At 44.3% G+C, this 14581-nt stretch overlaps 1 protein-coding gene across 1 annotated transcript in view; it reads left to right on the forward strand.

The window, feature by feature from the left end:
* The window catches only part of LOC117358974 (17-beta-hydroxysteroid dehydrogenase 13-like), a 32050-nt gene extending 20691 nt beyond the window's left edge, over positions 1-11359 (forward strand). The window contains exons 5-7 of the mRNA XM_033941026.1: positions 1954-2091; positions 4679-4795; positions 11120-11359. Of these exons, the coding sequence (XP_033796917.1) occupies positions 1954-2091; positions 4679-4795; positions 11120-11207 (343 nt within the window). The 3' untranslated portion in view covers positions 11208-11359. The remainder of the gene's footprint in view (positions 1-1953; positions 2092-4678; positions 4796-11119) is intronic.
* Positions 11360-14581: the final 3222 nt, after the last annotated feature.

A 14581-nucleotide genomic window follows, 5' to 3' on the forward strand; every position in this document is an offset into this window, starting at 1 on the left:
GTAAACCGTACGGAGCTCTACGAATGTGGAGATGATGCGGTTTACAAACCTAAGGTTTAGTTTAGTTTAGTTTAGAAAAGGTTCAAAGAAGAGCAACCAGGATGGCTTCTTTGAGCAGAGCTTCCCAAACCATTGATGGGGACCTCTTAAGATCCCAAAATATCTACAATGAATATGTCTGAGAGAAATTTGCATATATTGGAAACCCAATGCAAATTTATCTCTTGCATATTCTTTGTGGATATTCCAAAATCCTGCTTTGCTGCACAAACCCCAGGACAGGGTTGAGAAACCCCCCCACCCCCTGAGTCTCCCACCCCTTGGAGTCCTTCTCTTGAATGAAGGAAAATTATGTTTCCCACAGACACACTGGAATAGCACCCTTTACAATAAGGCCCTGATTCTCCAAAGTGCGTCCCGATTTTAGGCAGCTGTAGGCGTCCTACAGCTGTCTAATCAGCCAATCGGGATGCACGTTTTTTTAAAAAATGCTCCCCAGGCAGGCCGCCTATATTGAAGGCGCCTCCGGGAGCCTAGGGAGGCCCGCAAGACGCCTAAGCTCGCCTAAGGGCCTTAGGCGAACCTAGGTGGCTCTACGCATCTCCCTAGTAGAGGAAGAGACGCTTAAAATGTAGGCCAGCAAAATGCTGGTCTACATTGTAAGTAGACGCGGCCGCTATACTTATAGCAGCAAGGGATCTCCCGCCTGTCCCATTGTCGACAGGAGGATGCCCAATCCTCCTGCCAGAACCCCCCTGGAACCCCCCTCCCCTCAAACTGGTAATCGCCGGCAGGAAGATGCCCAATGCCGGAAAGCCCGACGACCCCTCCCTCCCCCAACTAACCTTTACATGTTGGTCGGCTGGACGGGTCTTGCTGCCGTCCAGCCGATGGGCCCGCCCCTTCCCGGCCCATCCCCGCTAAATCTAAGGCCTGATTGGCCCAGGCTCTAGAAGCATGGACCAATCAGGCCTTAGGCATAGCGGGTCCGCCCATCCCCACTAATCCTAAGACCTGATTGGCAGGCACTGGGCCAATCAGGCCTTAGGATTAGTGGGGATGGGCGGACCCGCTATGCCTAAGGCCTGATTGGTCCAAGCTTCTAGAGCCTGGGCCAATCAGGCCTTAGATTTAGCGGGGATGGGCCGGGAAGGGACGGGCCCGTCTCATTTCCACGAGGCGGGCCCGTCAGCTGGACGGCAGCAAGAACCGTCCAGCCAACCAACATGTAAAGGTTAGTTGGGGGAGGGAGGTTAGTTTTGGGGGGGGTCGTCAGGCTTTCCGGCAGGAGGATTGGGCATCCTCCTGCCAGCGATTACCAGTTTGGGGGGGAGGGGGTTCCAGGGGGGTTCCGGCAGGAGGATTGGGCATCCTCCTGTCGGGGATGGGACAGGCGGCCGCGACCGCGGCTGCTATACATATTGCAGCAGGGAGATCCCTTGCTGCCATAAGTGTAGCGGCCACGTCTAATTTAATCCGATTCTCTATCTGGCGTCTGTACCATGGACGCCGGTTACAGAATCGGGGTTTAGTGTAGGACCGATTCTGTATAGGACACTTCTCCTGGGCGTCCTATACAGAATCAGGGCCTAAGGGTCTGTACAGTACAGATGGGATGGGGGTGGGCATCATCCATAACTGTGCCCAAATAATAACCAATCCTGCAAGTTTACTCCAGAGGTTCTCCAGATGTTCAGGATGCATCAAACCAGTTAGATTTCGAAGATATCCACAATGAATATGCCCGAGACAGAGATTTGCATATGAGGGGGGCAGTACATGAAAATCCCTCATGCATATTTATTGTGGAAATTTCAAAACCAAACTGGCTGCGTATATCCCAAGAACTGGATATTAGCATGTACTCTATATTTATACGTTGCTGCTAAGGGTTATAAAATGCCTTTTCTTCTGCCAATCGTGCAATATCAACTAAGATATTTTATTGTTCAGTTCCAGCAAGTTTGCTGCAGTTGGGTACCATAAAGCATTAACAGCAGAGCTTTCAGCGCTGGGAAAATACGGAATCAAAACCTCATGCCTCTGCCCAGTTTTCGTTAATACCGGATTTGTTAAAAATCCTAGCACAAGGTGTGTATTGTGGGTGTGGTTTGGGCAGGACTGAAAAATCTGAAAAATCAGCATTCACGTGCGCTTCCAGTGTTAGCTAACTGCTTGTTTTCATCCTGGGATTTGCATGGATGATGGAAGAGGCAATTGTGCATATCCCTCTGGTTTATGAAAGAACTTCCAAACTCAAACAGAGATGGTAATATTCAGTTGACAGCACTCAATGTGTGCTATCAATACTGCTGGACTGTGCCCAGGTATTCAGTGTGGGGCCCTATCCAGTTAACAGCACTGGTAATCTAGGCAGAAAACAGCTGCCGGGGGTTACCCAAATAGTCACCTCTTTGACAGGACAGCCTTGTGCTCTCCTAAGTTAACTAGTCAGTTATCTGGGCAGTGCCACTGAACATTGGCGGTGCCTAGATAACTCTAGTACTGCTACTATTAATTATTTCTACAGCGCTACCAGATGCACGCAGCACTGTACAGAGTCAAAAAGAAGAAAACAGTCCCTACTCGCAAGAGCTTACAATTTAAACAACATAATGATCCAAGCGAACATCAGCCTAATTAGAGTAATTGCTGCAAACTAATGGTCGATTTTACCTCTCTGGGGTTTATAAGTCAAATGGTTGTTATGGAAGGCAATAAACTAATTGAGACAATTAACAACATTAACCTGTAATAGATCATGGTTTCCTTCTTAATTGATAATTTTAACAAAAACATTTATTAAATTATTTAGTGATAGCCAAAAAAAGATGAGGTCATCGCTAATTCCTGGCTCTGCCCAGGACTGCTCTAACACTAACCAGATCGTACCTCGATGGACTGCCTGGATTTTCAGCAGTAGTAGCTCCCTAAGTCTATGAACTTACACACACAATTTGAAGCTTAGGCGTGAGGGGTACTTAGCTGGCCGGGAACCATTCCCGCCTGACTACGTACCGCTGAATGTCAGGGGGCAAATGTTAAATCTCTGCTTTTGGCTGTCTTTAATGCTCTGATCAGAAGAAAAGGAAAAATAGCTCCCTCTTTGGCAAATCTCTATGTTCTTCTGCAGAATGGCTCTTCAGACGCTCCATTTGTACTGCTTCTGGGAGGGGTTTTTTTTGAGCCTTCATAGGGTAAGAAATGTGATATTTGTCTTACTAAATGAGTAACAAGATACAAGAGTGACCCTGAATGGGACGTTGAACTTGGTGGCACGTGAGGAATAGTTTCACTTGTACCTTTGGTTCTGCATCCCCAGTCTTATATGTCGTGTCTGTCTGTCCAATAGCGTGCTCTGTCCTATCACCCTTTGGGTGAAGAAGAACTTCCTAGCATTGGTTCTGAATCTGTCCCCTCTTAGTTTTTCCGAATGCCCTCTCGTTCTTGTAGCTTTCGAAAGTTCGAAGAATCTGTCCCTCTCCACTTTCTCTATGCCCTTCATGATCTTGTAAGTCTCTATCATGTCCCCTCTAAGCCTCCGCTTCTCCAGGGAAAACAACCCCAGTTTCTCCAATCTTTCAGCATATGAAAGGTTTTCCATACCTTTTATCAGTCACGTCGCTCTCCTCTGAACTCTCTCGAGTCTCGCCATATCCTTCTTAAGGTACGGCGACCAATAATGGACGCAGTACTCCAGATGCGGGCGCACCATCGCCCGATACAACGGCAGGATAACGTCCTTCGTTCTGGTTGTGATACCTTTCTTGATAAGTAGTAATATTTATTTGTTTGTTATTTATTCAGTTTTTTAGCCTGTCCTCCCAAAGGAGCTCAGAACAGGTTACAAATCAGGTACTCAAGCATTTTCCTTGTTTGTCCCAGTGGGCTCACAGTCTATCTAATGTACCTGGGGCAGTGGAGGATTATGTGACTTGCCCAGAGTCACAAGGAGCAGCATGGGATTTGAACTCACAACTTCAGGGTGCTGAGACTATAGCTTTAACCACTATGCCACACTCTCAGAATGTATTTAAGAGGACCATATGGTTGCTGTTAACAGTGCATCCTGATTATTGCAGTGACATTGCTAAAGTACTCATAAACTTCGAGGGCCACAAAATCTCACCCATAGGGGATATATAGGTGATCACGCCACAGTAGGGTTACCAGATGCATTGCATTTGCAGATGCCGTCCCGACATCGGAAGCTTTTCAAAAGCCGGACAAAGTCCTGGGTTTTGAAAAGCCGTCCGGACCCCCGGACATGTCCTCAAAAGGAGGACATGTCCGGGAAAATCCAGACATCTGGTAACCCTCTGCCACAGTAGTGCTAACGCTTTTGTTTGTTTTGACTATAGTACCAAATGCAAAATTTAACACTTTGGACATAAAAGTTTTGATAGGGATGCTCTCAGTAATCTGGGCAGAAAATTGGAGTAATGTGTGCCCATGCGGGTCAAAATGTTTTCTGGGTTAAAGAATTTTACCCCTTGTATTGTGAAATGGGATAAACACTTCAGGGCATCTGGTCCTCTTTATTAGTTGATGGTGATGGATTAATTGTAGATAGTAACATTACACGCAGGCTGTGTTAATGAACTGTGCAAAAATCTTTACTTGGAGGTTAAGGTTAACAAAATTCATGCCAAATATACTGTATATGCTGTAATTGCAGATTGATGCCTGTTTTGAAACCAGAGACTGTTGCTCGGAAACTGCTGGATGGAATATTAACCAATAAGAAGATGATTTTTGTTCCTTCCTCTGTGAATATCTTTCTATTTCTGAATCTGTAAGTATATTTATTTAAACATTGATCATTTAGGGGTCTTTTTAAAAAGCTGTAGTAAGAATTGACTTTAGCCCAGCCATACACTGGTCTTTCCCACACTAGAGGAGTTGCCGTACAGTGAGAGATTAGAGAAACTGGGCCTGTTCTCCCTTGAAAAGAGGAGACTGAGAGGGGACATGATTGAAACATTCAAGATACTGAAGGGAATAGACTTAGTAGATAAAGACAGGTTGTACATCCTCTCCAAGGTAGAGAGAACAAGGGGGCACTCTCTAAAGTTAAAAGGGGATAGATTCCGTACAAACATAAGGAAGTTTTTCTTCACCCAGAGAGTGGTAGAAATCTGGAACGCTCTTTCGGAGGCTGTTATAGGGGAAAACACCCTCCAGGGATTCAAGACAAAGGGCTCCTTTTACTAAAGTGCACTAGCGGTTTTAGCGCGTGCTACAGTGCCATGCGTGCTAGATGCTAACGCCTCCATAGAGCTTGCTTTAGTATTTTTTGTTTAGCGCAGGGCTTGCGCACGCTAAAAATGCTAGTGCGCCTTAGTAAAAGGAGCCCAATGTTAGACAAGTTCGTGCTGAACCAGAACGTACGCAAGTAAGGCTAGACTCAATTAGGGCACTGGTCTTTGACCTAAGGGCCGCCGCGGGAGCGGACTGCTGGGCACGATGGACCACTGGTCTGACCCAGCAGTGGCAATTCTTATGTTCTTATGTTCTAGGCCATTTTTACTGTAGCCGTAAAAAGCCTTTTTTCCCCTATTAGTTTCATCTCTGGCAGTACGCTAATATTACCATTAGTATATGGCCATTAAAAAAATGAGTGCAGGAGCACTTACTGCCTCCTATTTAGCTAAGGGACCTTGCGTTAACCTGTAGTAATTAGTTAACATGCATTAATGTGCAAGAGCTGACTGGTTACTGCTTCCACAACCACTCTCCTCCCCATTCCCCACCCATGCCCTGCCCAGCTCAAACAAATTTTTAAAAATTTAAATACCACATACTTAGCAAGGCTAAGAACACTTTAGTGCATCGTACACTAGGCCATGTTTGCTGTAGTAAGTGCAACTAATACGCCTTAGTCAAAGGGTCTCTTTATCTAGGACAAGCTCCCTCCAACTCTTCCGCAAACACCTAAAAACCTGGCTATTCTCAAAACTGTAACACTTCCCCCCTCTTAGGCCTCTCACCTTCCCCCTTTACACCTAACTCTTTAATCTCTCCACTGTAGTTCCTCTCTCATCTTTCTTCCTGTAAACCGTGCCGAGCTCCGCATTCGTGGAGATGGTGCGGTATATAAACCCAAGGTTTAGTTTAGTTTAGTTTAGTTTAGACATATATTCACTTGACTATCCTATTATGGACTACATTCTATATATTGAGCCGTAAAAAAATCAGCGCGCTCTTCTGTGAATGCCCCTTTTTGTGGTTCCATGCTAGATAATTACATGCACACTGTATAGAACAGGGGCATAACTGCAAATGATTACCAATTAGTGATGGTTAAGGTCAATTATTGATAACTACCAGCAATTAAACATCAATTAGGTACTTAAGTTACTTATGTTACTATAAATATGTGTGCAGTTGATTATGTAATGTGCACATCATTTATAGAATGAGGGGGATGTCTTACAAGATGGCACTTGCCAACTAACTTCAGGACAATTCAATATAGTACAAGTTGGAATTCTGGAATACTTCACTGTGTGCTCTGGAGTTATTTATACCTCACTTGTCTCTACTATATAGTTGTTTCCCTTGTGGAATGGTCAGGTTGGAGAAAGCAGGTCCCACTGACTGTGTAGGTAGTGGTATAGAGAGAGGAGCATAAGGGAAAGGGATTGGGACTTGTATACTGCCTTCTTGTAGTTATACAACTTCAGTACTCCCCCAAAATCCGTTCCAGGAACCCCCGCGGAATTTTGAAACAATCGCAAATGCGGTTTTTCGCCTGTCAAAAGGTAGGGGAGGCAGGAGAGGGCAGCTGGAGCGCCGGCGGCTGAAGAAAATCACTCGCGGTCTGCTCCGACCCCCCCCCCCCCTCTTCCTGTAGTAAAGTTGGGCTGCACCAATCAGGAGCTGCTTTGACACGCAGTTCCTGATTGGTGTAGTCCGACTTTAGTACAGGAAGAGACGGTTGGAGCAGACCGCGAATGAGTGAATCCACGATTCGTGAACTGCGAATTCAAGGGGGAATGCTGTACACTCAAAGCAGTTTACATACAGGAACTTCAAGCATTTTTCTTATCTCTCCCAATGGGCTCACAGTCTATCTAATGTACCTGGGACAGTGGAGGATTAAGTGAGCAGCACAGGGTTTAAACCCATAACCTTAGGGTGGTGAGGCTGTAGCTCTCACCACTATGCCCAGTGATGTAGTAAAGGGAGGCAAGGAGATGGTCCACCCCGGGTACCATCTTGTTCAGGGTGCCGGCACCCCTCTCCCTCTCCGACCCCCCTTCCCACTCCTCCCCCTGCCGCCCACGCACCCCATCCCTTCCCCCATCCCTTTTTCACTTTGGTGCGAGCAGCCGCCAACTTGCTGCCTGCGTCGGCTTCGGCGCTCTCTCCGATATCACTTCCAGGACCCGCGTCAGAGAGCGCGCCAAAGCCGACGCGGGCAGCAAGTTGGCGGCTGCTCACGCCAAAGTTGAAAAGGTATGGGGGAAGGGGCACCTGCGTGGCAGGGGCGGGGGGAAGAGGGCGGGGAGGGGGTGCCACCCTCGCTACGCCACTGACTACGCCACACCTTCTCTTAAAACAAAGATGTGATTTGTGCAAAATTGGGGCAGTATAGGATGAATAACAGAAATTTTGCATGAAGTACGAGATTGAGCCCCCCTCTAGTCCCTCCCTTTGGGGTCTTCAGTCTACCTCATGCCTACACTTTCCATTCTCTTTATTAATTTCCTAGGGGGCCCTTCTATTGGAAGCCTGTTAAACACAAGGAAATACTGTATCTGAAAGTCGTTCACGTTGAAAGGTTTGGGCTAAATGTAGCTAAGGAAGGGAAGGGAGTTTAGCATTAGCTCATGCCTTTTTCAGTTCTAGGTCAGGGCAAACTGCATTCAAGTGCAATAATTTTTGTATAGAATATATTTTGTGCAGTGGTGGGTTTTTTGCCCTATTACACACCACAAGACGGGATGGCCAACAAAGCTTTATAGTGGTGCTTCCTAAACTGGTCATTGTGAAACTTAACATGTGGGGGTGCAACCTGGACAAGTCCTCCAGGTGGTGTCATTGGCCCTTGGTGTCAAGGGGTTTTGCATGCTTTCAGTGACTGCGTGAATGGGGTTGTGGCCACTGGAAGATGAGTAAATACCGCATGTTATAGCGGGAAAACAGGTGGCTTGGTGAGAACAGCACTTCCCAAACTTGTTCTGCAGACCTCATGAATTTTCAAGCTCTTCATACTGAATGTGCCTGAGATAAATTTGCATACACTGGAGACTTGGTATATGTAAATGTATCTTGGACATATTTGATGTAGGTATTCTGATTGGCTGTGAGGGTACCTCAGTCAGATTTGGGAATCTATATTAGAATAACTAGGAAAGCAAGAAGACCCAAGTTCAAATCCTGGTGTTCCCACTGATACTCATGTTCACCTTGGGCCAGATACTTGAAGGCAATTCTATAATTGGGGAACTTAGTGTATTCTGTAAGCTACATGCATAAGTGGGAGCCTTACCTATGCCCTATGTTCCACTACTGTGTATACCTCCCTCTCAGACTTGGGCCATGTATAGTAAGCAGCTGTTTGCAGAACAGGGCTAAGATAGGGTAGTGGCAGTTAGATGTGTATATACCATTATTCTATAGCAAGGGTTCTCAACCCAGACCACAATGAATATGCATGACATAGAATGGAGTTAGTGCACACAAATCTATCTCAGGCATATTACTGTAATTGGGGATATCCTGAAAATCTAATCTAATTTAATCCAGTATTTCTGAGTCGCGCTATGTCTAATAAGAACATAAGAATTACCATACTGGGATAGACTGAAGGTCCATCAAATCCAGTATCCTGTTTCCAACAGTGGCCAAATCAGGTCTCAAATTCCTAGATAGAACCCAAATAGTAAAACAGATTTTATGCTGCTTATCCTAGGAATAAGCAGTGAATTTCCCCAAGCCATCTCAATAATGGCCTATGGACTTCTCTTTTAGGAAATTTCCAAACCTTTTTTAAACCCTGCTAAACTAACTGATTTTACCACATTCTCTGGCAATGAATTCCAGAGTTTATTTACACGTTGTGTGAAGAAATATTTCTCTGGTTTGGTTTTAAATTTACTACTTAGTAGCTTCTTCATATGCCCCCTAATCCTAGTATTTTTAGAAAGAGTAAACAAGCAATTCACATCTTCCCTTTCCACTCCACTCAGTATTTAATAGACCTCTATCATATCCTCTCTGAGCCATCTCTTCTCTAAGCTGAAGAGCACTTTAGCCTTTCCTCATAGAGAAGTCATCCCATCCCTTTTATCATATTTGTCTCCCTTCTCTGTACCTTTTCTAATTCTGCTATATCTTTTTTGAGATATGACAACCAGAATTGCACACAGTATTCAAGGTGTGGCTATGCCGTAGAGCAATATAAGGGCATTATAACCTTTCATCTTTGTTTTCCATTCCTTTCCTGATAATTCCTAACATTCTATTTGCTTTCTGAGCCACTGTCACACGTTGAGCCATGAGTTTCAATGTAAACTCAATGATGACACTTAGATCCTTTTCCCATGCAGTAACTCCTAATGTGGAACCCTGCATCACACAGCAATAGTTCAGATTCCTCTTTACCACATGTATCACTTTGCATTTGCTCACATTAAACGTCATCTGCCATTTTAATGCCCAGTCTTCCAGTCTCAGAAGGTCCTCTTGCAATTTTCACAATCTTCTTCTGATTTAACAACTTTGAGCAACTTTGTGTCATCAGCAAATTTTTCTCACTAGTTATTTCTATCTGTACCGATGAAAACAAAAACAAAAAACAGTGGACACAGATGTTCTGGAGATAATTTATTATGCACTGACATAAAAACATGAAAATTCAATGAAAAAAGTACAATGATAAAAAATACAGTGGTAAAAATCTAACTGGATCCTACACGGTCCGTGTTTCGGCGAACACGCCTTCCTCTGGGGTCCGATTGTTTGCAAACTCACATATAAAGAATTGTATTATCTTTAAACATGTGAGCAAAGAACACCGCAGACAGCTGAAGTAGCAAAAAAACGCGTTTCAGTCCAATTCTTTATATGTGAGTTTGCAAACAATTGGACCCCAGAGGAAGGCGTGTTTGCCGAAACACGGATCGTGTAGGGTCCCGTTGGATTTTTACCACTGTATTTTTTTATCATTGTACTTTTTTCATTGAATTTTCATGTTTTTATATGTCAGTGTATGTCAGGCTGCCAAATATGATCATTTTTGCTTTATTTGACAAAATTTGGGTGAAGGCTGCAAATAAGGCAAAAATGTCCTTATTTGTCAGGCTGACCCATGTTATGTGTCTCAGGATGTACTATGAAGGGTCAGGCACCACCATTTTGCAAAACGGAGGCAAGGGTTAGAAGCGAATGGGCATCACGTCTGCCTCCCATCTTCCAGATGAGTGAGGGGGGAGGGAGCTCTGGAGGGGGAATGAATGGGTCAGGGTAAACTAGATCACCACCGAATGTGTTTTGGGTTTTGAGGAGGAGGAGGGGGAATTAAGGGTCATCTCAAGAGAGTTTGGAGGCATTTGGAGCACAACGAAGAAACAGGAATTAAATCTTCACATACAGTATTGTAGAAGATCAAAATCTTCTATGACTCTTCCTTGTGCTCAGTTTAACAACTTCAGCCACTTCACTGCATCAGGACCAAATAGCTGATAGCCTCATTCACATTCATTTTAATATGCTGCGTGTCAATGTCCTACATGTGGATTCCACAGTTTTATCTTTGGTGGAAAACATTTATCTGCATCGTGTGCGCATAAACTTGCATGCAGATGTCATGCTAATCCATGCCAACATCTGCACAAGCTATCTTTATCTGTTCTTGAGACAGTGTGTTGCTCTGCCTCTCTGGCTATATTCAAATGAGGCTGCTTTTACTGTAAATCTCAACCACTTTCCTAAAATCAATTCAGTGTAATTACCATTGACTTTCTAGTTTATCATGTGTGTGTTGCCTGCAGCCTATTGTGAGTTTCATGGAGTAGGAACTGATTATTATGTGTGTACCAGAAATGATAATGTAATAGTTGTAGTGAATTTTCTATGGATTCTAGGATAACCTGCTTTATCCTCTCCACAGCTTTCTGCCAGAGCGCGCTTTGGTAGCTCTAAACAAACTGCAGGATCTTAAATTTGACGCAGTGGTCCATGGCGGCAAAGAAGACTAGATGGAGTTCACAATGATCACCTATGTTTACATAATTCAAATTTCCAAGATCTCAGGGCCAAAATTCCATAAAGTCGTTTTAAATCAGAGATTGTTTTGTTTTCTGAATAATTCTGAATAAAGAAATCAACTTCAGAGCTAAAAATAAATAAATACAAATTTAACTGCTGTGTGTTAATATGTTGGCACCTGTTTCTGGAGCTACCAACCCCTGGATTCTGTATAGCTTGTCCAAATTTGTGTGCCCAGGGCAGATGCGTGTGCAAATTAATTAGATAATGAGGTGTCGATAATCAGTAATTGGAGTTAATTGGCAACAATTTGGATGTGCTTGTGTATCTGCCCTAATTGCTATTCTGTAATATCCACACCAGGTGCTATTCTGTAATATCCACACCAGGTGCAGCGGCTATCATCAGAGAGGAAACAGGAAACAAAGGCAGGAAGGAAGAGAGGAAGCAGGAAACATCTGTAGCTATGGGAGACGTATGGGTGTATCAGAGGGCATTTTCAGAAGTTAGGTGCATTATTATAGAATAATGTCATATCCAGCAAATGGCCACTAAGATGGTCTCAGGACTCAAGGATCTCCCATATTAAGAACGTCTAAGCGGGCTGCAGTTATATTCTCTCGAAGAACGCAGAGAGAGAGGGGAGACATGATAGAGACGTTCAAATATCTTACAGGTCGTACCAAGGTGGAGGAAGATATCCTTTTTCATACGGGTCCCACGGCAACAAGAGGGCATCCGCTCAAACTCAAGGGTGGGAGATTTCATGGTGACATCAGGAAGTACTTCTTCACCGAAAGGGTGGTTGACCGTTGGAATGGCCTTCCATGTCAGGTAGTTGAGGCTAGCAATGTGCTCAACTTCAAGAAGCGATGGGATAAACATGTGGGTTCACTTCGGGGAATTGCTTAGAGGGAGTGTTCTTTTAAGGGGAGGGTTCTTTTGAGTGGGCAGACGTATTGGGCCAATGGCCCTTTTCTGCTGTCATACTCTATGTTTCTATCCATACCTACGTTGGGTGCCGACATTACACCAGTTTTCAGCAGGGCTAAATTCAGCACCCAAATGTAAGTTGCAAGATCCATTGTAAGGCCCTGATTCTAAACAGTCTGCCTAAAATTAGGCGCTGATATCAGCACTGATTCTATAAAACTTTGACGCCCTTTGCAGTGAGCGTGAATAGTGGCGCTCAGCATCCTAACATTTAGGCTTCCCCAATTTATGCCAGGGTTTTCTATGCCTAAGGTTAGGTGCCGAAATCAGAGCCTAACAGCACCTGATTCACAAAGAGGCACCTAACTCATAAACACACCCATGATCCGCCCCTAACCATGTCCACTTGTAGTGTAGGCGCTTTGGGCTTGGTGCCTACTTTTTATAGAATCAAGATTTTCAAGTTAGGTGCCTAACTGTCAATTAAGGCCAATTGTGAGGTGTTGAGTGCCAATATCAGTACTGATTAAGCCTATTAATAAATTAAGTTAGATGGCCTTTATAGAATCGGGGCCTAAGAGCCTACTTCACGAAGCCATCCTGGTGAGTACCATGCGGCAAAAGTCTCAAAGCCCTTTGAATCCCCATGGGTTTCAGGGCAGTTACTGCAGCAGCCCGTATTAATCAACTTCGTAAAAAGAGGCCTAAGTTGGTATTTTGCAAAGGGCAAGCGTCCTCTGCAGAAATCGAGTTTTAGTGCAAATCTTTTTGGCGCATAACAATGAGCTCCATTTACCGAATCTGACCCAACGAGGCCAAACGCTAGAAGGGAGGTTTTAGGCCAATCCTGGATTACTGACAACCTCTGTCCTCAATAGCAGACATAGAAACCAAAATAAGGATTCACACCAGAAGAACACCACCAAGAAAAGGATCCAAGTAGATAAAGTACTTTATTGTCTTATAGAAGTAAAATGCCCAACATGGCCATGTTTCAAAAATTCATCATCAGAAAAGTAACTGCAATTAAAAACATATACCAAATAAATACCTAGAAATTAACTAAATTCAGTTTACAAAACAAACAGAAGTATGTAATTGCTATTAAAAACATAAGTACAAAGTAGTACATGAGAACTAAGTTCAATGAAAATTTGAGCTTATCTAGAATATTTATGAACTTCAAAAGTATTTGAAAACCAAAAATTATGTTTAAAGTATGAAATATTGTTAAATGCTACCACATATAAAGAAAACATCCCTCGTTATTCAAAGCAATTTAAGCAGACAGGAGAGGCTCTGGCCCGCTTAAATCACACAGGGCTGCCCAACCACTTAACCAAGCAATGCCACTGAATCATCTCTGATCAGCCAAGAACAAAGTGGACAAATCAAGGGCGGTACAATTTTTAAAAGGCTTTCCCAGATCCTGTGATCCACCCTCTGATTACATTCCTTCCCTAAACAGCCCCCTCCTGAATCCCTTCCCCCTGAAATAACCCCCTTTCCAATCCCCCTACTCCCAAATGCCCCTTTCCAATCCCTCATCAAAATGGCAACTGCTAGGGGCAGGAGCAAGTGGGATTCGCTCCTATCCCCATTGCTACCACTGGACCACCAGGGATAGTAGGTAAGCATGGGGGAGGGGTCTATACTGATGGTGGGGGCACTCCTGTTGTGTGGTGGGGGGGGGGGACAGGATGATTGGAAGAGGCATCAGAGGGCCTGGGAAAGATTTAAAAGTTATGTATGTTCTGTCCAATATTCTGCCAGGGTCTGCATGACAGTTTTATGCGAGCCCTGGCTGAATACTGGCTGGGACCCTCATAAACTCCAGTGTCCAGCATCAATGCAATTAGCCCTGGATACTCAGGCCCATATGCTCAAAACTCACCGTACCTACTACAGTGCATTTGCTGAGTGGATGTGCATGAGGTTCAGAGTAGAGAATGACACGGTGACAAAATTCATCACCGTTCCCGTCCCCGCGGATAAACGTGGAAATAATCCCATGTCATTTTCTAGTGTCTATTTCAACCTCAGTCCTACACTGGCATTCTTCAAAGCAAAGCTTGTGGGTCAGTGGTTGTGCCCATTCATACTCTGATTCTTCCCTCTCTCCTTAAAGAATGACATGAAGATGGTTTCCCGCGGTTATCCGCGGGGACGGGGACGGTGATGAATTTTGTCACCGTGTCATTCTCTAGTTCAGAGCCTGCTGTAATCATAATCTCTGAGTAAGGATAAGATTTGCACCCCAGGAAACCATATTGGGTCTTTAGAGTACTGCTTCCTCCCCACTCCTTATTAGCTGGACAAATAACATATATCTGTAGCCTCAGGAAAAACTTTCTCCAAACAGGGGGTCTGATTGGTATCCCGCAACACATCTTTTAAGATCTGGATATAAATAGGTTGCTAAAATACAGAT

This window comes from Geotrypetes seraphini, chromosome 1 (genome assembly GCF_902459505.1).
Source record: "Geotrypetes seraphini chromosome 1, aGeoSer1.1, whole genome shotgun sequence".
Taxonomy (NCBI): Eukaryota; Metazoa; Chordata; class Amphibia; order Gymnophiona; family Dermophiidae; genus Geotrypetes; species Geotrypetes seraphini.